We start from the raw sequence: 25,299 nt of genomic DNA on the forward strand, positions 1-25,299 counted from the left end.
ATAATGTATACAACACAGGGCTTTAACTATTTCTAGTAATTTGATGGTTTAAACAATTATTTGGCACAATTCAATTATGATTAGGGCTGTCAAGCGACTAAAAAAATTAATTGCGATTAATCGTGCGATTAAAAAATTAATCATGATTAATCGTGCTCTTAAACAATAATAGAATACCATTTAAATATTTTTGTAAGTTTTCTACATTTTCAAATATATTGATTTCAATTACAACACAGAATACAAAGTGTACAGTGCTTACTTTATATTTATTTTTGATTACAAATATTTTCACAGTAAAAAACAAAAGAAATACTATTTTTCAATTAATCTAATACAAATACTGTAGTGAAATCTCTTTATCATGAAAGTTGAACTTACAAATGTAGAACTATGTACAAAAGAAACTGCATTCAAAAATAAAACAATGTAAAACTTCAGAGTTTACAAGTCCACTCAGTCCTACTTCAGCCAATCGTTCAGACAAACAAGTTTGGTTACAATTTGCGGGAAATGTTGCCCGCTTCTTGTTTACAATGTCGCCTGAAAGTGAGAATAGGAGTTCGCATGGCACTGTTTTAGCCAGCGTCACAAGATATTTACATCACAGATGTGCTAAAGATTCATATGTCCTTTCATGCTTCAACCACCATTCCAGAGGACATGCTGACGATGGTTTTGCTCAATAACGAGCCAAAGCAGAGCGGACCGATGTATGTTCATTTCCATCATCTGAGTCAGATGCAACCAGAAGGTTGATTTTCTTTTTTTTTTGGTGGTTCGGGTTCTGTAGTTTCCTCATCAGGGTCTGCTCTTTTAAGACTTATGAAAGCATGCGCCACACACCGTCCTGATCAGATTTTGGAAGGCACTTCAAATTCTTAAACCTTGGGTTGAATGCTGTAGCTAATTTTAGAAATCTCACATTGGTGCCTTCTTTGCGTTTATTTCACTAGGAGGGTGGGGAAGCACTGGAATGGGTTACCTAGGGAGGTGATGGAATCTCCATCCTTAGAGGTTTGTAAGGCCCGGCTTGACAAAGCCCTGGCTGGGATAATTTAGTGGGTGTTGGTCCTGCTTTGAGCAGGGGATTGGACTAGATGACCTCCTGAGGTCTTTTCCAACCCTAATATTCTATGATTCTATAAATCTGCTGTGAAAGTGTTCTTAAAATGAACATGTGCTAGATCATCATCCGAGATTGCTATAACATGAAATATATGACAGAATGCGGGTAAAACAGAACAAGAGACATACAATTCTCCCCCAAGGAGTTCAGTCACAAATTTAATTAAAGCACTAATTTTTTTAATGAGCATCATCAGCATGGAAGCATGTCCTCTGGAATAGTGGCCAAAGCATGAAGGGGCATTGGAATGTTTAGCATATCTGGCACGTAAATACCTTGCAACACTGGCCTCAATAGTGCCATGTGAATGCCTGTTCTCACTTTCAGGTGACGTAAATAAGAAGCAGGCAGCACGATCTCCCGTAAATGTAAACAAACTTGTTTGTCTTATTGATTGACTGAACAAGAAGTAGGACTGAGTGGACTTGTAGGCTCTAAAGCATGGGTCGTGGTGGAGTTCCAAATCTTCATTTATTCACTCTAATTTAATGTTTCGTGTGCCAGTAATGCATTTTAATATTTTAGATGGTCTCTCTCTATAATATATAACTAAACTATTGTTGTATGTAAAGTAAATAGGGTTTTTAAAATGTTTAAGAAGCTTCATTTAAAATTAAATTAAAATGCAGATCTCATCAGTTTACTGTGACCCTTGCTCTTGCTTTTCCTTTCTGAGTTTTCCAATGTCTGGTATGTATTTGGATACTTTAAGCTGCACACAGGTTTCTGAGTGATCAGTTGTTAACCGGCTCCAAAAGGGACAGAGGACAGATTTCATGTGTGGGAAAATACCCATTCACACAGGTATGTGGATCCAAATGCTGAAAGCATTGCAAACGCTATTTTCTTCAAACAGTTAAATTTCACTGGCAGGGATGTCCAGCAGGTCAGAATAGAGGCCCCAAGACACTCTCGGTAGCTTTAAGTGCACACCGCAGATCTCCAAACTTTGATGCCCACAATTCTGAGCTTTTTAACTGAATGAGCTGCATTTCGAAATCTTCAACACCCATCCACTGAAATACAGCCAAATCCAAGTCGCTTTCGTTGAACTTTTCAGGTTTAATTAGAAAAGAAAGCATTGGGCCAAATCGCTGGAAATCTTGAAATCTGTCAGAATATTCTGATTCCAGTTCTTGCATGCACATTCCAATCTCATTGACACTGATAGTGCAACGTGTCGATAGCTCTTTTATGTGTTGGAAGTAGCGGAAAGCTGAAGTTCGAATATCCCAAGAAAAAACTGCTAGTTTTACAACAAATGCCTTCCGGGCTTCATAAAGATCCAAACCCGTTTGCCCTGCACCCTGGAGATGGAGGTTGAGTTAATTTAGGTGAGCGGTGATGTCAGTTAGAAACATGAGTTAACACAGCCATTTATCATCATCCAGTTGGGGTAGTTTTGTCCTTTTTCCAACAAAAAGGCCTTGATTGCATCAAAACAGTTTACAAAGCGCACCAAAACCTTGCCACGACTTAGCCACCAAAAGTTCCGATGAAGTTGAATGTCATTATAAGCAATGTCCATCTCTTCTAGCAGTGCTTGAGACTGTCTGAGAGTCAAAGCAGATCGAGCAACAAGGACATTCACAATTTGCACCACTGTATTCATCACATTATTAAGCCCTGAATTAGAAATTTTAGCACACAGGGTTTCTTGATGGATGATACAGTGAAATTTGACTGTCAGGCAGCCAATTTGATCTTCAAGTAACTTTACAAATTCCTTCTGTTTTCCGACCATGGCGGGAGCACCATCTGTTGTCACACGAAATATTTTTCTGTCGTCAACTCCTCATTCTTCAAAATGGTTTACAAAAGTTTCTGCTATATCTTCCTCCCTTTGTTGTGCCATACAGGGGTTTTAGGCAACAAAGCTCCTCTTGGATTTCATCAGAAGCATCTTGCAACAACTGCCAAATGTTGAATGTCGTTTATCTCCACGCTCTCATCAACTGCAACGCTAAACACTGCTGTTTCTTTTAATGCAGTCGTCTGCTTTTCGTTAATGTTTTCTACCATTTCGTTTACGCGTCTCTCAACTGTTCTGGCAGAGACAAGCAGTTCTTTTATTCTACATACGCATATTTATTTGGCAAATCATTGAACAAAACCTCCCGAATTGCTGAGAAAAACTTCTTTTATAATTCCCATTTGTAAATGGGTTTCCATTTTTTGCAATGCACTGTGCAATCTTGTAACCTCCTTCTCTGGCTTGATTTTTACTTACACTTAAGCATTTAAAAACACTGCTTTGCTTCTCATATCCTGCTACTGCCTTTTTGATCAATTCACTCTTGTCTGCTTCCTCAAGAAAGGTTTTCTCGTGCTTCGTTTGAAAATGTCGTCAAACACTTGATGTGCGACAAACAATACTTTCACAATAGAAAGCACAAATAGCAGGTCCTTCTTTTGAATAAATCCAAATGTGTCTGTCCAAGAAGGCTGAAATGAATGGACATCTAACTTTGCTTTCTTAGGAGCTGACATTTTGTCAAATAAACCCCTCAATTTACAGTGGGGAAAAAAAATCGCGACAAGGTCAAACGCAATGTGCTCTTCCACATGACGTGATAGTGATGCAAGCAGCAAATCAGGATTTAAAAATATCCCAGTACAGTGGGCGCTGGAAGAATTTTTAAGGTGGGGGTGCTGCCTCTTGCCCCTGTCTGCATCCCTCTTGCCCCTGTCTACATCCCTCACTGCCCCAGACTGGAGCCAGTGGCCACAGCTGGGGGTGGCTGCAGAGCCCCAGGCTGAGGCCAGGAACAGAGCCCCGGCCTGGCGTCTGGGACCCCAGGATGGTAACAGAGCTCCCAGGACCAGTGGCTGGGACCCGAGTGGCAGGGGGCCAGCGGTAGGACCCCAGGCCGGCAGCAGTGCCCCCGGGACTTGGGACCGGGACCTGGGGCCGGTAGCGGGCTGAGTGGGGCCAGCATCCGGGACCCAGGGTGGCAGCAGAGCCCCCGGGACCAATGGCTGGGACCCGGGCAATGTGAGTGCCACTCAAAATCTTCTCGCGTGCTGCTTTTGGCATGCATGCCATAGGTTGCTGACCCCTGGTTTAGCATAAGTAGTTAGTACAAATTCTAAGGGACCAGTCAAGTTCTGTATAGCTTGAAAGCTTGTCTCTCTCACCAACAGAAGTTAGTTCAATAAAAGATATCACCTCATCTGTCTCGTCTCTCTAATATCCTAAAACTGACATGACCATAACACCACTGCATACAACTATTTGTCTTAAAGAGTTTACAATCACTGCTGATTTTCCAAATCTTCATACTGGAATTATTTCGATTATACAGTTTACAAATTCTGTTGTGTGTCTGCAGAGCTTGTAAACTCCATAAAACTGATCAATGAGTCTATAAACTCTGCCAGGAGCTCTCGAATGTTCACATTTCTATAGTTAATAGCAATACCCAAGATTTGAACTAGTCTAATAAAAATAGCTCTATTCACTAGATTTCTCCTAGGATTACTGAATAAATAAAAAATGAAGTTTCTAAACCAACTCATTTTTGCAATACTGCATTACAAAAAAAGTCAGACTTTACGAAAGTGAAAACCCCTTTACAGCCTCCAATAAATTAAACACTTTCTCTAATTTCAGACTTCCCAAAATACTTTTTTGGCTAAAGACTACAATGAAGAAATTTCAAGCAGAAATGAGAGGGTTCATTATTGATATTATAATAGAATACAAATAAATAATATTTTAGACTTATATAATGATTGCAAAGAAAAGACCCCTTTCAGGCAAAATTTTCTGAGATACCCTCTAAATGACCTGTACTGGTGGTAATTTACAGGCAGATGGTGCTTTTCTGATACCTTGTGTAGACCTTTCTTATTCTAGACTTTTCTTTTTGGTGTTCTGTGGTCCTTCTCCATATGTTCTCTCATACTGGCAATGATGGTTCCTATGCTGTAGCTACAGAATTATTTATTCCAGGACTGAAATACAGTTGTTTCTTTAAAGCTCTCATACACTTTAAAGAAGATGAAATTGCTAATTATTGACATGCAGCAGTATAAGTTTAAACGTTTGAAAGAAACTTTATATTGTTCATGGATGTATTAACAAAAACATTAAATACTATTTGTCACAGTGTAACCAACGTATTTGTTAAATATCAAGTTTTACATGTTTGTGGTGGATACTTATTTGCTTTCACAGATGTTAACTGAAACTGGAATTTGGCAGCACATGAGGAAATGGATAAACTACTATGTAATTACTTTACAGCTCCACAGATTATGAGAGAGAGCTATTGCAAGTTCTTGACTGGCAGAAATACCTGACCATGGTTTGGGGATAAGAACTACCTCATTCTTGGTAGGAAGTGGATAGTATTGGGAAGAAGATTTATGAGACGGTACACTCTATGTAATGCTTCATATAGGTAATCTTAAATTGTAGCTAGGAATTTTTTTAAAAATAAAAAACTTTCTTTTGCTTCTAATCTGCATATATTTAATAGGTTTTGCAAAATACATCATTGCAATCTATTCCAAAGATCATGCTCTTAATAGATTTTTCATTTCTAAAATGCTCTATGAACAATAATTACTATCTAGTTACTACCCTAACTGCTATTAGTGACTCCAGTATCTTAATGAAATATCAGGTCTGTGAATATCCTTAGTTTTCTTTAAAAGTAGGGCGAAAAGGTCTCTTTTGCGCACATATACCCCAAACTGGATTTTGCTTGTGAATTCAGTGAAAATTATTTCATCAATGTTCATGTGAATTACAAGTGCTATTGGAATTACTGGCTCAACTTCCATGCAGCTTCAAATATGGTTTCCAAGGGCAAGTCACAAGCTTGCATCCAGCATAAGTATAACCAGAGAGAAGAATAGCTGCATCCTGTAGTTCAACTATAGATGAAAAAGGCTGCTACCTGAAAATCCAAAAACAACGTTGGATTCTATATAATCCCCAAATTCCAAACTATATTGGCAAAGGTGAGCATACACAAAAATAGAATGTGTACTCAGCACGCAGTTCATTCTTCAAGATATTTCCCTCCACCTGTTGGCACTGACTCTGAGGCCAGTTTGTTCCCATCTACTTCACTTCTTTCAGACACTGGAAAAACAATAGATATTGCTGCATCTGGATATAACAAAAGGAAAATATACAAGTGTCATCTGTACAGGGATGAACCGTCTTACTATTTCCCTTAGCAACCATAAATACACATTGAAAGTTAACAAGATGGAGTCTCATATGCAAGTGACCCTAAGGAGGAAGAGCAAATATTCAGCTACTCTTTGAGATCTCTCAGAGAAACAACCCACAGAATATCCTTTCCATCAACCACCACAAAACTCTGCACGTAGATCACTTTATGATCAATGTTATCAAAACTGGTAACTGGTCTAAAAGGGCATAAGAAAATTTTACTTGTGTCATTCACTGGTAGGGGGTAGTCAGCCATAGATGACAGCACAGTCTCCATACTAGTCAGATACACCAACGAGATCAAGACATAATTGAAGCTTCTTCAGTAGATCTAGGCTCTTTTATATCGACACCAATACCACTTTCTCAATAACTTTATCTAACAGTGGTAGTTAAAAACTGGACAATAAAAGGTTAAGTTATTAGTATCTGGAAATCCTCTAGAAAATAATGTTTTCAGCACCACCTGCTTACGATGCTAGAAGTCTGTCTTCACAAAGGAAAACTGTAGCAGCAATGTATAAGCCTGTTTGGACCTACTGATAATACGTCGGGGGTCAGAAATAAGCTCCACCTATTTTGCACACCAAAGCAATCAAACCCACACAAGTTTAAGAAAAGAGGTTACTAGCTGTGGTGCAAACAGTACAATTGCTTCCCTTCCTCTACTTTAACTGCGGGATAAAGGAAGACAGGTGTGTTCTTACTAAACAAACTAAAATACAAGAACTGACAGAACAGCATGCCAGGATTCTGTCAGGAAGAGCAAATAGGGCCTGTTATTCTAATTAAAGTGGCCTTTCCACAGAAGAAGAAAAGGAGAAAGCCAGCCACGCTGCTTGTCTTTCTCTCTCCCCCCATCTGTTGAGTATGAGTTTGACTTTTGTTGCTGTTTTTGAATTGGATATAAACTATTGCTACTGTGAAAAGGATGAGTCAGGGATGAGAGATTTTTTTTTTAATTTTTAAAAATTCACAGACTGACTGAATTCTGGAGTCAAATGCAAAGTCTCAATCCTTAAATTCATGGCACTCAATGGCCTGGGCCCAGGATATCTAAAAGATTGACTAAAGCACCTGGATGAAGACTGAGGTCAACATCTGCATCCCTCAGACATAAGGGAACTTGCTACCATATAAAGCCTGTCTGTTCAGGAAATGGAGCATTCTCAGGGGCTGGGCCAAGACTGCGGAATAAACTCCCACAGTTGCTAAGATCAAACCTCACCACCTTCCACTCCAAAGTGCAATGTGTTTCTTCAACCTGCCTTTTCTAATATAAACATGTAGCCAGGGTGTACCGTCAAACAAAAATAAGCCAACACCCCTCAAAATCTCTCTCTCACACACACACACACACCCCTACCTCCGAAGAGGATGAGAGAAAGGATAAACCACACATGACAGATGTTACTCATGCCACTTAATGCACCGTGGAAGGCACACACATACTACAATGATGAAGGTAGCATAAGAACATATATAAAATTAGCAATCCAAGAGGAAAACCTTTCTATTCAATGTTAAAACTGATATGAATTGAACGTGAAATCACCTGGAATACTTCACTCGATTGTAAAGTAAGACAAATCTAAATTAACCAAGAGCAGAAATTTCAAGTAAACAGGTGCCATTTTTATATATTTTTCTTATAACCACACTTGTATTGATTTTGAACAGGACATATACTAATGAATCCTTAAGTGTTTTATATTTATACACACACACGCTGACAACACTACTTTTTACTATCTATTCATACATTTCTAAAAGCACCTATTACTGTAATATTCAGGCACTGTATGCAGAATGCAATTTTGATGCTAGAAGAGAGGAAAGCCTGCCTCATATGACTAACAGCTGTATGATGACAACCACTGATTTAGTCAATGATTTCTACCTTTGAAAATACTGCTACTTTTTTTAAGCTCAGTTTCTTTGGGGAATGCTTTGACAAAGATGCAAGTCTTGCATCATGATGTGAAGATAGCAAGAACAGGGTTCCTGCTAATCTTCTATGGGAGGGTCTTGTGTAGCTTGGGGCCCACTAGAGACCATTCTCTCTTGTGTCTTTGATCTTTACATATCAGTATTATGCTTTATTGTCCAACTTGTCTCAAATAGGACTAAATATATATATATGTATATGTACCTCTCCCATTTGTTGTTCAATAATTTGATGGGCCAGTTCCTCTATGGTTGCCATGATCTTTAATCACCAGAATTTCCTGTCAAAGAAAGAAGAAGATTCTTAACATCTAGAACCTTAAAGATGAAAATATCTGGGGGAAAATATTATTTATATAAATAAATTATAGCCACAGTTGCTGAAGTGAGACCAGCAACTAATTTAAAGTGTGGTTATGCTCTAAACATGACTCTGTAGAAATAGCATCATATAGTTCCATGTTTGTGTTTCAAGGGCTTTCATATAATTTTTCTGTTTCTTAGGTTACTTTTGGTTTTTTATTACAGCAGAACTACAGTTCACAGCAAGATTTCAAAGTACTAATGTGTTCTCTTTGGTTTTTACATCATTACCATCAATTCTGATCCACCAAAGATCTAATTAAGAACTTACTCAGTTAGAACTAAGCCAATGTTTCCATTGCTGTACCAGTCAACTTGTATAGCTTGCTCTGCTGAAGTTGTACTGGTTTAGCAGCACTAACAGGAGTAATTAAAAATGTATATTTGTCATTAAAAGAAGACACTTAGGTGAAAACAGATCTGTGGAACAAGATGATGCCAATATCATATTCGCTTTAGTAGCCACAGTATGCTTTAAAAAGCAGAAATTTGGTTGAGATTCGAGTCTGCTCCCCTCATCTGTTTGAAGTGTGCAAAGTAGTGACAAAACTGAGATCATTATACAGTGTAAACCATTGTTATGTAATATTAAATGTTCATATATAAGGGTGGTTTGGGCACATATCTACATCTTTACATTAGTCAATATGTAAGAAGGGTGCAGTGCATAAGAGTTATGAAGCATCGCAACCACTTGTTTAAATTAATGTCAAAATCTAAATTAAAGTCTATAGAGCACGTGAAATTGAATCTGCTTTATGTACCGAGCCAATACACTTATACTGAGGCCTCGTCTATACTCAAAAGTTGTACTGCTTTAACTAATATTAGTATAGTTAAACAATATAACCTCCCTAGTGTGGATACAGTTGCCCTGCTATAAAGATGTTTTACACCATTATAGCTACTCCTGTACAGGAAGAGTAAATAAGCTGCACATACACAGTATAAGGCAGTGGCTTTCAACTTTTCCAGGCTACTGTATCCCTTTCAGGAGTCTGATTTGTCTTGCATACCCCCAAGTTTCACCTCATTTAAAAACTACTTGCTTACAAAATCAGATATAAAAGTACAAACGTGTCACAGCACCCTATTACTGAAAAATTGCTTACTTTCTAATTTTTACCATAAAATTGTAAAATAAATCAATTGGAATAAAAATATTGTACTTACATTTCAGTGTATAGCATATAGAGCAGTATAAACAAGTCATTGTATGAAATTTTGGTTTGTACTGACTTAACTAATGCATTATAGGTAGCCTGTTGTAAAACTAGGCAAATACCTAGATGAGTTGATGTACCCCACCTGGAAGACCTCTGTGTACCCCCAAGGATATGCATACCCCTTGTTAAGAACCATTGGTAATAGGTACTTTTATATTGGTATAATTGCATCCATACAAGGAATTGTATCGGTTTAACTATTTTGGTTTAGATAGGTAAATAAATCACACCTCATACCAAATAATTATACCAGTACTAAAACTGTGTATAGATCAAGCTTAAGACATGAAGGTTATTTCTTCTCACTTCCCCTATATCCTTGCTGCAATCTCACCACATCACATCCCCCGTCCCAGAGGCACTGTATCATGACCAAGCCAACTCTACTCCTGAAGTTAAATAGACTGTTCCTTTTTGAATAGTGAGGCCTGGTCTACACTACGACTTTAATTCGGATTTATCAGCTTTAATTCGAATTTACCCTGCAACCGTCCACACAATGACGCTATTTATTTCGATGTAAAGGGCCCTTTAATTCGATTTCTGTACTCCACCCCGACGAGCGGAGTAGCGCCAAAATCGATTTCAACATTTCGAATTAGGGATAGTGTGGCCGCAATTCGATGGTATTGGCCTCCGGGAGCTATCCCACAGTGCATCATTGTGACCGCTCTGGACAGCAATCTAAACTCGGATGCACTGGCCAGGTAGACAGGAAAAGCCCCGCGAACATTTGAATTTCATTTCCTGTTTGCCCAGCGTGGAGAGCACAGGTGACCACAGATAGCTCATCAGCACAGGTAACCATGCAGGCCGATAATCGAAAAAGAGCACCAGCATGGACCGTGAGGGAGGTACTGGATCTGATCGCTGTATGGGGAGAGGATTCAGTGCTTGCAGAACTTCGTTCTAAAAGACGAAATGCAAAAACTTTTGAAAAAATCTCCAAGGGCATGATGGAGAGAGGCCACAATAGGGACTCTGATCAGTGCCGCGTGAAAGTCAAGGAGCTCAGACAAGCCTATCAAAAAACAAAGGAGGCAAACGGTCGCTCCGGGTCAGAGCCACGGACATGCCGCTTCTACGCCGAGCTGCATGCAATTCTAGGAGGGGCTGCCACCACTACCCCACCTGTGATCGTGGATTCTGGGTCGGGGATAGTCTCATCAGCGACGTCTGAGGAGTCTGCCGATGGGGGAGAGGAGGAGGAGGATGAGCTTGCAGAGAGCACACAGCACTCCGTTCTCCCCAACAGCCAGGATCTTTTTCTCACCCTGACTGAAGTACCCTCCCAAGCCAGTACCCAAGACTCTGACCCCATGGAAGGGACCTCAGGTGAGTTTACCTTTTAAAATATAAAACTTGTTTTAAAAGCAAACGGTTTTTAATGATTACTTTGCCCTGAGGACTTGGGATGCATTCGCGGTCAGTTCAGCTACTGGAAAAGTCTGTTAACGTGTCTGGGGATGGAGCGGAAATCCTCCAGGAACATCTCCATGAAGCTCTCCTGGAGGTACTCCAAAAGCCTTGCCACAAGGTTTCTGGGCAGTGCATCCTTATTCCGTCCTCCATGGTAGGACACTTGACCACGCCATGCTTGCAGCAAGTAATCTGGTATCATTGCCTGACAAAGCCTGGCAGCGTATGGTCCCGGTGTTTGCTGGCATTCAAGCAACATCCGTTCTTTATCTTGTTGTGTAATCCTCAGGAGAGTGATATCACTCCTGGTAACCTGGTTGAAATACGGGAACTTAATTAAGGGGACAGAGGTGGCCGTTCCTACTGGGCTGTTTGCCTGTGGCGGAAAATAAATCCTTCCCTGCAGTTAGCCAAGCGCAGATGGGAAATTGGCCCTGAGTTTTTCGCGTTTGGCTAGCAGGGATCTTCCCTGTTACCAGCCACGCGGTGGGGGGAGGGGTACCGTGATCATCCCAGAGAATTCATGGCGGGAGGGGGGCGGCGGCGGGGGGGTGGGGTGGTTAGTTTGGTGCCTGCAGGGATCTTCCCTGATACCAGCCATGCGGTGGGGGGGAGGGGTACAGCGATCATCCCAGAGAATTCATGGCGAGGGGGGGGGGTGGTTAGTTTGTTTTCTGCTGCTGCTGAATGTTAACAGAAAAACCACAGCACTCTACAGGCTATGCTTGGTATGTGGGAAAGGAGGGCGCAGAAGCTGTAAGACAATGGCTTACCATGGCCACATGCAAGCCGAATTCTGTTGCCCAGACCTGTGATCTCTAGCAGCAAAGCCACAGGCACTCAGCATTAAGAGGCAAAATGCGACCTTGCACAGAAATCACATGTGCTATGTAATGTGAATAGTGTTGGTCACCGTGAAAGAGTATAACCATTGTTCTGCAAAATGTAGCTTTTTAAACAATTCTCTCTTTTTTCCCCTCCCTACAGCAGCTGCAAATTCCTCAAGCCTCCCTCCTCCATCCCGAAGGTTATCACAGATAAGGCGTCGTAAGAAGAGAACGCGAGACAAGATGTTTTCTGAAATTATGGAATCCAGCCGCAGTGACAGAGCTCATCTGAATGAGTGGAAGGAAACAGTTTCAAAGTATAGGAAAGAAGCCAGTGAACGTGAGGACATGAGGGACCAACGTGAGGACAGGAGGGACCAACGTGAGGACAGGAGGGACCAACGTGAGGACAGGAGGGACACTCGAGATGAGAGGTGGCGGCAGGAAGATCAGAGGAGGCAGGATGCAATGCTGGGGCTGCTGCGTGAGCAAACAGACATGCTCCGGCGTCTGGTGGAGCTTCAGGAACGGCTGCTGGAAAACAGACTGCCGCTTCAGCCCCTGTTCCACCCTCCCCCCTCCCCATGTTCCGTATCCTCCTCACCCAGACGTGTAAGAACGCGGGGGGGGAGGATCCGTACACCTTCCCATTCCACCCCAGTAGACAGCCCAAGCAAAAGGCTGTCATTTTTTTAACCTTTTCTTAGTGGCTTTTTCCTTCCCAGCAATCCTCCTCCCAAATACCACCCGGGTTCCCTCCCTCTTTTTCTAATCTATTAATAAAGAATAAATGATTTTTAAATGATAGTGACTTTATTTGGTTTGAAAGAAAGCTGGGGGAAGGGGGAGGGTGGGTTCCTTACAGAAAATCAGTCAATAAAGGGGGCGGGTTTTCATGAAGGAGAAACAAACAGATATTTCACACTGTAGCCTGGCCAGTCATGAAACTGGTTTTTAAAGCTTCTCTGATGCACAGCGCTTCCTGGTGTGCTCTTCTAATCGCCCTGGTGTCTGGCTGCACGTAATCAGCAGCCAGGCGATTTGCCTCAGCCTCCCACCCCGCCATAAAGGTCTCCCCTTTACTTTCACAGAGATTGTGGAGCACACAGCAAGCAGAAATAACAATGGGGAGATTTCTTTGGCTGAGGTCAGAGCGAGTCAATAATGATCGCCAGCAACCTTTTAAACAGCCAAATGCACATTCTACCACCATTCTGCACTTGCTTAGCCTGTAGTTAAATAGCTCCTGACTCCTGTCCAGGCTGCCTGTGTACGGCTTCATGAGCCATGGCATTAAGGGGTAGGCTGGGTCCCCAAGAATAACTATTGGCATTTCAACATCCCCAACGGTTATTTTCTGGTCCGGAAAGTAAGTCCCTTGCTGCAGCCCTTTAAACAGAGTAGTGTTCCTGAAGACGCGAGCGTCATGAACCCTTCCCGCCCAGCCCGCGTTGATGTTGGTGAAACGTCCCTTGTGATCCACAAGTGCTTGCAGCACCATTGAAAAGTACCCCTTGCGGTTTATGTACTCGGTGGCTTGGTGCTCCGGTGCCAAGATAGGGATATGGGTTCCGTCTATCGCCCCACCACAGTTAGGGAATCCCATTGCAGCAAAACCATCCACTATAGCCTGCACATTTCCCAGAGTCACTAACTTTCGTAGCAGCACCTGAGTGATTGCTTTGGCTACTTGCATCACAGCAGCCCCCACCGTAGATTTGCCCACTCCAAATTGATTCCCGACTGACCGGTAGCTGTCTGGCGTTGCAAGCTTCCACAGGGCTATCACCACGCGCTTCTCAACTGTGAGGGCTGCTCTCATCTTGATATTCTGGCGTTTCAGGGCAGGGGACAGCAAGTCACAAAGTTCCATGAAAGTGCCCTTACGCATGCGAAAGTTCCGCAGCCACTGGGAATCGTCCCACACCTGCAACACTATGCGGTCCCACCAGTCTGTGCTTGTTTCCCTTGCCCAGAATCGGCGTTCCATGGATAGAATCTGCCCCATTAACAACATGATCTCCAGAGCACCGGGGCCCGTGGTTTCACAGAAGTCTGTATCCGTGTCCGTGTCCATGTCCATGTCAATGTCCTCATCATGGTTGTCGCTGCGCTGCCGCCGCCGCTGCCTCCTCGCCTCGTTTTTCTGGTCCTGGCTGAGCATAAACTCCACGAGAACGCGCGAGGTGTTTACAATGTTCATGACTGCTGTCTTGAGCTCAGCGGGCTCCATGCTTGCCGTGGTATGGAGTCTGCAGTGTTCACCCACCCAGGAAAAAAGGCGCGAAAATGGTTGTCTGCCGTCCGTTGCTTTCATGCAGGGAGGGAGGGAGGGAGGAGGTGAGGCTGTACCCAGAACCACCTGCGACGATGTTTTTTGTCCCATCAGGCACTGGGATCTTAACCCACAATTCCAATGGGCGCGGGAGACTGCGGGAACTATGGGATAGCTATGGGATAGCTACCCACAGTGCAACGCTGCAGAAATCGACGCTAGCCCCGGTACTTGGACGCACACCACCGAATTAATGTGCTTAGTGTGGTCGCATACATTTCGACTTTATACAACCTGTTTTTCAAATCCGAATTATATAAATTCGGATTAATCCCGTAGTGTAGACATATCCTGAGAGAACCTCCACCCCCACCAGCACGCACTCTAGCATATCTAGCTCTGCTGACAGAAAGGAAGAAAGAAAATGGAAACATGTTTTCACTTTGCAGAGCACTTCTAAACCACCAGCAAACTTACTAGGTACAAAGGAGAGAAGAGTGAAAACAAATCCAAACTTCTTCGAGTGTGTATTTAAAAAAAAATAACAACCTCACTTTACAATCATTAATAGCTTGTCTCAATTCCTCTGTAGGACAACTATGTTATCCACATTACACACACAGTGAAACTGGATCACAAAATCCAGTGTTTTTCAAGTCAGGTCTTATATAAACATTGCCGTTTTCTGTTTTAAATAAAATATTCTCCATAATAAAATAGTACATGGTCTGCCAGAAGTGGTGTAACTGATTCCATAAATAAAAACCAATGCACCGGCTTGAGATTAGAAAACCGTTTGTTTACTGTGCATCTGACTGCACTTTTCAGTCAGCTTCTTCCCTGCTGGAGAACCCTTAAGATTTTAATTTAAAAAAATCAGAACATACTATTAAAAAGGCAATCAGAAACTGGATTCTTTTTTAAAATAGTCAAATTTGCCATTCCATATATGGCTAGACTTTAGTGTAAAAGTGAGTCCTTTATATAGAAGAGCCTAATCGAAGAAATTTTTTTGCATGAATTCCCACTGAAGTTAATGGAATTGCTACAAAGGGCTCTGGTGCCTGAACCACACCCATAATCTGTAAATCTTTTTGGGTCTCTCCCGATAGATAATATATGTATGTAATATTCTAAGGAATGATACATTATTAAGAATCTGAAAAATACTCCCACAAGACTGCAATTTTAAAGTTAAGATTTTGCCCTCAAATAAATGGCATTACATTGGAACTGTAGCACAAGAGGAAAATCTTTTAAAAAATGTAGATAAAATTCTATATGAAGATATAAAAATTTAATTTGAATTTTTTAAAATAATTGAATATCAAAAAAATCAAGCTTCCATAATGCACTTTTATACAGTTTGCCTTGATTTTTAAAATCCTTCCTAAAAAAATAGGAGTTATTTCCTTCTCTTTTCTTGATGGCTGAGGGTGTCTTCTTCAAGGGAGAAACTGACTATACATGGGAAAATCTGAAACTTACTTTACACAAATTGCTGTCAGATGCACAGAGTTAACACACTGAAATCCACTGTCTCAGGTGTTACATGTAGAAATGCACAAAATTTTAAAAGAAATATGATTTTCAAATTAACTGTTCCACTTTAAATATCTGAAAAAGCTTTAGCATGCTATACCTATTACATAGATATTATCAAGCGGGCAGAGTTTATGTGAACAAGAGATTGCACATAATTTTAAATGAGAGTTTTATTCCATTGAGTTTCTAGTTTAAAAAAACAACATATTAGAAAAATTCATATTGAATAGTTCAGGCAATTTTTACACATCAATAATAACTATCCTAGTAAAATTAAGTGGAGAATACGTTTTTCCTGAAAGCTAAACTTTTTATTTAGTGATCAACGTATTCCATGTCATGATTACCAGCTATCACATCTTCTGCATTCTTATTCCTAAAGAAATCTAGAGTAAGCCAAGGTCATTATTCCTACATCAGAAAGACTCTTGTCTACATTCTTTCCACAGTGAAGCCTCCAGGATAACAAGCATAATGTCAGTCATATTTACGAACAGATGCTATAGTTGCTCTAACTTTCTTCATTTTATACCTCTCTTCCAAACCTTTTGATGTTTTGGCCTGCAGTACTGGCACATTCTGATGCAAATACTGAATACTAATTGCTAATTACCCTCCATCAACTCAGCAGCACTTGTTCTCAAGCAATGTAACGCAATGAAAAGGAAGTGGACAGTTCTTCTTTCGTCTTTGCAAAGACTTACAGTCAAATACTGAACTTGCACATGACAGAAAATTCAAGTGCCCTGGATAAGTCCTATATTTCTGGAGTATAAATATGTAAAAGAGGATAAGTCCTATATTTCTGGAGTATAAATATGTAAAAGAGTTTTGTGTGAGTTTGAAATAAACTACGTTACTAAATGAAAACCTGCTATTTAAACATTATTTGACTTGCAGACTTCAGATGAGAATGATGAATATATTGGTGTTGTTGTGAAATACAGTTATAAATATACAATGAAAATTTCTTACTAATGTGCATGGCCAGAACATATTTAGAATTCTCACTCTAAGCTATGTGTGATGAGTGATGTAAAAACTATAAAATGACATCATTTTGAACCTAACATATTCTGAATTCAAGACTTCACAGACAAAAGACTGTAACATCTCATGTCTCAGGTTTGCTTCTTCAAAAACAGTGCACCTAAATGAAAAATATAAAGTGTATTCATGGCAACTGTATCAACCAATTGTACTCAAGGAGCACACCATATGCTCACCTCTATGTAAAATTGATTTGTGTATATGAACAAAATTTAATATTAATACAAAATAGTTTAACAGTTTACAGATTGCAAAAAGTCTATGTTGAAAAAATACCATAGTTCAGTAATAACATGTTAGTCTCATTATCAAAAAGGTCATAATAATTTGGCATCTGAGATTTACCAAAATTAACTTTCAAAACTCACTACTTAGAATTATGGTAGATTTTCACTTTCTTAGCATAGTGAATTGTCAATTTCCATAAAATCAATTTCAATGTTAGATTTCACAGTTTGGCTGTATACAGACTGGAGTTCTTTAATATCAAACCATTTCCCAGCCATATTTGGTAGCTATTATTTGTTTTATTCTTTTTGCAAGTTATCCTCTCCTGCTGCTACAGCCATAGTGCCCCCTCCTTAATTTCCCTCAAATAGCTTATCACATCACATTTGATCTCCTTGTCCCCATCTTAAAAGTCCTACTTTCATTTTATTCAACTTTTGCTCTTCCTGCCTCTGCTTTTAATTCTGACTACTCTGTTCATCTACACCTGTCTTCAACTTTGCTCCTCCTCTCACACTAACTGAGCACTTTAGATAGTTTCCTCACATCTACTCACTCCACATCCTTCCCAAACTAAAATTTTGTTCCCCTAGTTAGTAATTATTTTTAAATCTATCTTATGCAGACAAGAAGACATTAAGGGCAGGCCTTACTCTCTTTTGCAAAGTTCTAGATAAATTCATGGTGCTACATAAGATGATTAGTAATAGCCTGATACTACAACACGATTTTTGCCCCTACTATTTTGCAGATGCAGTTCTATAAGAAACATCTCATACACTTCACTTACATTTATTTCCATATCCTTGGGTACTGTTTCAGTTGGGTGAGAGGAAAAATAGTTTATGTTTGCATACTTCATGTCCCAGATACATGAAGTCAGTCAGTAAGTCCATAAATGCTCTAACAACTTAGAAGGATAATGTTAATTCAAAATTGGCCCAAAAGTTAAATTTTATAAAAAACCAAGTTTCTATAAAACCTAAGACCATCAAAAAAGTTTATGATTTCTTAAAAAGAAAAGAAAATAGTAACAACTGTTTTTAAACAAATACAAATTCACCTGCACTGACCACAACTCAGGCCATGTCTACACAACACGTTGGGAAACTTAAGTCACTCGGCGTGTGAAAACACCCCCCCAACTGACATAAATTATGCCGATATAAATGGTAGTATGCACAGCACTTTGTCGGCGGAAGAGCTTCTCCCGCTGACATAGCTACTGCCACTCGTTGGGGGCAGTTTAATTATGTTGATGGGAGAGCTCTCTCCAGTTGGCATAGAGCGGCTACACCAGAGATATTACAGCGGTGCAGCTGCATCTGTACAGCTGTGCCGCTTTAAGCTCTCTAGTGTAGACATAACCTCAATGTTTCAACACTTAGACGTGAAACTGGATGAGGTTTTAGTGTCCCAACAAAATCCAGTATATAAATGGTGAAAAATAAATTTTTACTTTTTCAATCCCTTCCACCACCCCCTTTGAATAACCTAAAATGTTAGAAACACACAGGTAAATAAATGTATACAAGTTTAAGCTGACATTATCCCTTTAAGGCTTCAGCTGATTTTTATATCCACGTCTCAAGTTTTTACAGAATGACTGCCCACTCACATTACAAATATTCATTCTTGATGTACTGAACAAAACATGTATTTGTGCACTAGAAGAAATAGTTGTCTCATACAGTAAGTGTGCTTCTTTGAGATCATAGAATATCAGGGTTGGAAGGGACCTCAGGAGGTCATCTAGTCCAACCCCCTGCTCAAAGCAGGACCAATTCCCAACTAAATAATCCCAGCCAGGGCTTTGTCAAGCCTGACCTTAAAAACCTCTAAGGAAGGAGATTCCACCACCTCCTTAGGTAACCCATTCCAGTGCTTCACCACCCTCCTAGTGAAAAAGTTTTTCCTAATATCCAACCTAGACCTCCCCCACTTGCAACTTGAGACCATTACTCCTTGTTCTGTCATCTGGAACCACTGAGAACAGCCTAGCTTCATCTTCTTTGGAACTCCCTTTCAGGTTGAAAGCAGCTATCAAATCCCCCCTCATTCTTCTCTTCTGCAGACTAAACAATCCCAGTTCCCTCAGCCTCTCCTCATAAGTCATGTGCTCCAGCCCCCTAATCATTTTTGTTGCCCTCCGCTGGACTCTTTTCAATTTTTCCACATCCTTCTTGTAGTGTGGGGCCCAAAACCGGACACAGTACTCCAGATGAGGCCTCACCAATGTCGAATAGAGGGGAATGATCATGTCCCTCGATCTGCTGGCAATGCCCCTACTTACACTGCCCAAAATGCCATTAGCCTTCTTGGCAACAAGGGCACACTGTTGACTCATATCCAGCTTCTCGTCCACTGTAACCCCTAGGTCCTTTTCTGCAGAACTGCTGCCTAGCCATTCGGTCCCTAGTCTGTAACAGTGAATGGGATTCTTCCGTTCTAAGTGCAGGACTCTGCACTTGTCCTTGTTGAACCTCATCAGGTTTCTTCTGGCCCAATCCTCTAATTTGTCTAGGTCCCTCTGTATCCTGTCCCTACCCTCCAGCGTATCTACCACTCCTCCCAGTTTAGTGTCATCTGCAAACCTGCTGAGAGTGCAGTCCACGCCATCCTCCAGATCAGTAATGAAGATACAGAACAAAACCGGCCCCAGGACCGACCCTTGGGGCACTCCGCTTGAAACTGGCTGCCAACTAGACATGGAGCCATTGATCACTACCCGTTGAGCCCGACGATCTAGCCAGCTTTCTATCCACCTTATAGTCCATTCATCCAGCCCATACTTCTTTAACTTGCTGGCAAGAATACTGTGGGAGACCATATCAAAAGCTTTGCTAAAGTCAAGGAATAACACATCCACTGCTTTCCCCTCATCCACAGACCCAGTTATCTCCTCATAGAAGGCAATTAGGTTAGTCGGGCATGACTTGCCCTTGGATGTGTTGTCCATTTATATTCCATTCTTGGTGCACATGCTCATGTTCAGAATCTTTTGGCCAGTAGTGTCCATTAGGGCTGCACCTGTACCCTGAGTGTCTTTGTGCTTCCCATCCACAGGCATAAAGGGGAGGGCAACCCCCAGTGACCATCAATTCCTTCACCAATGCAGAATCCAGGTGTTATATAACTCCATAATAGCAAGAAGAGTTATGGTATATATGGAAAACATACACTGAAGAATCAGATACTGTAAAGTAAGTAACTTGTTTTTTCTTTTGGTTCTTGTCTACATATATTCCATTCTTGGCAACTCACAAGGAATGAGTTAAGTGACTGGAGGTGGGTGCTTGGAATCTACCTAACCAATGATTGTAAGACAACTCTGCCAAAATTAGCATCAAATCTTGATGCTTCCACTATAGAGTAATGTTGGATAGGTAGAGTATGTACTGAAACCACATGTTACTGCCTTACAAATTTCCAAGATTGGAACACTTCTCGAAGAAGCTGCTTGAGCCCTAGTGGAGTTGGCTGTAAAATAGCTATTTTGTAGCATAATTTAATATGGATAGAAATACAATTAGATAGTCTCTGTGTCGATATTGCCTGACTTTTTACCCTATCCGCATAACATATAACTACATATGTCATACAAATAACCTAGTGGCCACCATAAAAACCTCAGTCCTAACTAGACAGACAGATAGCACCTTAAGCATATCCAACATGTGAAGTTTAGATTCCCTTTGGGAAAGACGACAAGCAGGTACATTACTTGGTTGATATGGAAGTCAGAGACAACCTTTGGCAAAAATCTTTGGGTGAGACTTCAAGGTCATACTGTCCTTACAAAATGCAGTGTATGGATGTCCCACCACAAATGCTTGTATTTCTCTGACCCTTCTAGCAGATTATACAGCTACTAGAAAAGCTGCTTTGATGGATAGGTAGAAAAGAGAAGATATATGCAAGGGTGATTACTCAAACTCCATCAGCACTAGGTTGAGATCCCAAGGAAGAGGAGGGGCTCCCTGTTTCAACAGTACACACACGTAAGCCATTTCAGGAATCTACCTACCATAGGGTGTGAGAATACTGAGTGACCCTGAATGGGAGGGATGGTTTGCTGAAATGGGTGTATGAGCTTTTGAGGGAGTACAACTTATGAATTCTGGTTGATATTAAAAAGTTGATTTTATGAAAATTGCTGTAACAGGGAACGCCTCTACCCTGTGTATCCATCATTGCTGACATGCCTTTAAGCACGTCTCACCCAGATCAGGAACAACAGCTAACCAGTAAGGACTATATGCACCTGGATAGGTCTTTCTGTGTGAGAACAAAAGAGTAACTGCATTCGAGGGGAAATCAGTTCTCTCCAACCTCCCTCAACAAGGGGCCGGTATTTGGAGAATGAAAAATTCCCAAATGCAGGACAGATACCACGGTGTTGCTGTTAGCCTTTAAAAACCAGGGAGGTGAAAACTCTCAGTGCCACACAGGAAGTTTTGAGTACAAGAATGGAAGTGGATGAACCAGCCAAGCTAAGAGAAGGCTCCATGTTTCAGAATATAAACCATGCACTGTAGCAGAAGGACTCTTGCTAGACTCAGACAATTTTGAACCCAGCCCAAAGAATGCTCTGGAGTGGTGAAAAAACAGAGACAGGGAAATGTGTGTACGGTTTATTATTTTTGTATAGATCTGTGTATTTCTCATGCGATTAAACAGAGCAATGATATTAGAATCCTGTACAAAGTGTATGGGCATTTCATGAGTTACACCTGCCACATGCCCAGGAAGTTAACCTGTGGACCTGGAACACCCACACAGATGGAGTTCTGGAAGAGTGTTTATTTAAGCCGTAGAAGAGTCTAAGGGTAAGCTCTGGTTCCAGGAGGCGGGCAGTGGGTCATATTGTCGTAGTTCACAGGAGAAGGTGCAAGACAGAGGGGGTGCATACCAAGAACATGTCTGGAGTCCCCATGACAGCAGCAATGCTTGGACAGAGCTTTAAACCATGTTGGTTGGATTCTCTCAAAGTAGCCTTGTAAGTGACCAAAAGGAGGTGCCTGACTAGAGCTCGTTGCTTGTAGAAAGTCATTAATTCTTTAAGGACAAGAGGTAGTCTAGTATATCAGGTATGGAGATAAGCGATGTACTTGGGATCAGACAGAAGATCTCTCCCACTTGGAAGATGATGTAAGCCTAGTGGAGTCTTTTTGTACTGTGTATAAGTACATTCTGGACCGCTGAAGAGCAGCTGCTCTCCAGTGCTGTTAACCAGATGATACTGATGCTTACAAGGACAGGGAAGATGGATCCGGACAGATGATCAGCTCCTCTCTTTGGGAAATTACATCTGTGTTGGGAGATAATTGGACTCGATATCTAACAGAGAGATTGATCAGGTCTGAGAAAAACAAACTGTATTGGCCCGGGCAGAGTCAATATGATCATCTTGGCTTAGTCTTATCTGAGTTTCCTGATGACTCTGGGAATCAATGGAATAGGCAGGTAAGCATAAAAGAGTTCTAGAACTGAAGGGATCAGAATTGCATCTGATAGAGAACCCTAGTACTAGCAGCCTCTGGAGCAAAAGCTGAGACACTTCTTGTTCTCTTTCACTGCAAACAGGTCTATGGAGGCCAGAGTGGATAAAAATTGACACTTTTTTTTTTTAAGTTTTTTTTTTTTTAAATAAACCTAATTACAATTGAAATAATGACAATCCATGTACAGGCCTAAACTTACTAGAACATAGTAAAATCATTTAAAAACAAAACAAAAATAATATTAAGCAGCCAATGCTTTCTGCCAAGGTTTTAAAAAAGTCAACCCACTGAACTGGTGGAAGTCACTGACAAAGTATATTGAATCAGAGTTTGCTGAAGTGCTAAACCAGATTTTGAAAGCATTAGCCTCTTCTGCAGAGAGAATATTTTCTTCACTTCCATTTATTGAACTAACTCAGTTCAATGATTAGTTAATTCAAAATTAAGAAACTGATTGGGAGTTGAAAAAGCAGAAAAGCTTGTTTTCCTTTTCCAATCTATAAATAAAAAAATTAGGAGTGAGAAGATGAGATCTCCTAGTTCTAAAACCCTGAAGGACATTACTGAACAATCAGTTCAATTCACTAACAATAAATAAGACCTTTTTTTGTTTAATAAATCAGTTAGCAAAACATGTTTTGTATTTAACACTAATTTCTTTCTGATGTATCCAGCACATTTAAGGTAGTTTTAATTAACTAGTAAAAATCAATCTGAAAATGCTGTTTGTGCATTTGTAACTGAATTTGAATGTCCATCCAAATAGAGCTTAACATAAAATACAAGCAAACCATCTTCTATTAAATAAGAAATGCATCATTCCCGATTTTCTAGCATAAATAAAGTAGGAAAAATTAGGACGCTGAATACATGGAAATTATACTATGTAATTACATAGATAAATAAGTACAGTGTATCCTCTTAGTTAGCAAAATAAATAAAGAAATAAATAGTACCAAATTTAGTGTAAAGGCTATATTTAGTTGCAAATGCAACTGTTTCCTGTATGATGGGGCCTGTCATTATGATTTCTTGTGAGCTTCCTGCTAAGCTCTGCCAGAACATTTTGCAAGACTGATATATGATGAAGTGCTACTGGAGTAATTGCGTCATATGCCATAATCTATACAGATGCACAGTTTCACGACAAAGGTGTGCATGTATGTGTTGGGGTGGGTTGGATCTTGCTCTGCCTTCCCTGTTTATATGAAACATTGCTGTGGTTTTGTCTGCCATAATCTGAACAGTTAACCCTTTCAGTACTGGAAGCAATACTGTGCAAGCCTGATGAATAGCCTTATTTAGGACATTTGTATAAGTGACCTTCTTGAGCCATCTAGAGACCTTGGTGTACAAGATGGTGTACGTGAACTCCCCACTGTAAAGTGAAGACACCTTTCATTAATGTCTCTGATGGTCATGGTGGAGAGAAGAGTACTCCTTTAGATACTTTTAGAGGATCCTTCAACCAGTTTAATGGTGACAGGACTCCAGTGGGACCTGCATCTTCATCTCCAGATGATAACCAATGGACCAATATACAGACTTTAATCACTCTTGCATGCATCAAAAGTGAAGTCTGGCACCCTCAGTTACGTATAAACAGGAGGCCATGTGTCCTAGAAGTCAGACACAAGCTTCTTACCGAAGTCTGAGGTTGGATCGGTAGCTGAATGACCAGATCTACTACAGTGCTGAGTCTGTTGTTAGGCAGATAAGCCTTTGCTGAGGTGGTGCCACTACCTACCTGGCATTTGGTAAATACCCTCAGTGCTACTTATAGACTGAAAGGCAGAACCCTATATTGGTAATGGAAATTGCCCACCTGAAACTTTAGGTACTTCCTGTGGGCAAGATGGCTAGCTATATGAAAGTAGATGTTCTAAAGGCTGAGAGGTACACACCAGTCTTGCAGATCCAGGGAGGAAATCAGAGACCGTTCTGAACTTCATGTGAATGAAGGTATTCAATTGTTTCAGTTGAAGAACTGGAAACCAGCCCCACTTTTTAATTGGGTATTGGAAAGTGATGGGAATAAAAACCACTTGAGGCATTTCTTCCACAGCTCCAAAACTTAAAAATAACTTCCCCTCTTGATGCAGCATGCTGTAATGAGAATAGTCCTTACATAGAGATGGAGAAGGAGCAGGGAACATCTGGAATTGGATGGAGTACCCCACCTATAAACTCTCCAGCACCCACTGGTCTGCAGTGATAAGGCTCTAGGTCCCACAAAAATAATGGGAATGGATGGAAAGAAAAGGATACTTCAAGAAATGCATGCGATTCCCAACCAAGGAGACAAATCTGCTGACTTGAAGATGACAAGAAGAGCACCTAACAAAAAAGAAGATAACTCATCTTGTGCCGTAACTTGGGTTCTTTGAGATGCGTGTCCCTGTGGGTGCTCCACTTCAGGTGTCGGTGCGTCCCAGTGCTGTTGATCGGAGATTTTCAGTAGCAGTCAGGGGTGCGTGTGCACAGTAGCAGTCTCACGGTGCCACTGGTGCCTCATCTAGCACGTGCACGCCCCGACCTCTTCAGTCCCTTCTCTACTGTGGAGTGTTTAGCTCATACTCCGAAGTAGAGGGGAGG

General features: G+C 40.8%; 2 protein-coding genes across 14 annotated transcripts in view; one reads left to right on the plus strand and one right to left on the minus strand.

Moving 5' to 3' along the window:
- Positions 1-25,299, minus strand: part of NR2C1 (nuclear receptor subfamily 2 group C member 1) — a 101,329-nt gene that overhangs the window by 59,489 nt on the left and 16,541 nt on the right. For 6 of the 13 annotated variants that reach the window (XM_008178738.4, XM_008178739.4, XM_042859812.2 and 3 more), the window contains one exon: positions 8,473-8,548. The exons of 3 other annotated variants lie outside the window; for them this stretch is intronic. In XM_008178738.4, coding sequence (XP_008176960.1) covers positions 8,473-8,526 — 54 coding nt within the window. In that variant the 5' untranslated portion in view covers positions 8,527-8,548. Of the gene's footprint in view, positions 1-6,110; positions 6,252-8,472; positions 8,549-25,299 lie in introns of all 13 variants that reach the window. 4 more of the 13 variants (XM_042859814.2, XM_042859811.2, XM_042859809.2 and 1 more) reach the window with 1 other exon arrangement.
- Positions 10,530-12,945, plus strand: LOC135977177 (uncharacterized). The gene is made up of 2 exons (XM_065576514.1): positions 10,530-11,191; positions 12,263-12,945. The coding sequence occupies exons 1-2, from the start codon at positions 10,663-10,665 to the stop codon at positions 12,796-12,798; spliced, it is 1,065 nt and encodes a 354-aa protein (XP_065432586.1). The 5' UTR covers positions 10,530-10,662; the 3' UTR covers positions 12,799-12,945.

The sequence above is a fragment of the Chrysemys picta genome, chromosome 1, assembly GCF_011386835.1.
Source record: "Chrysemys picta bellii isolate R12L10 chromosome 1, ASM1138683v2, whole genome shotgun sequence".
NCBI lineage: Eukaryota > Metazoa > Chordata > Testudines > Emydidae > Chrysemys > Chrysemys picta.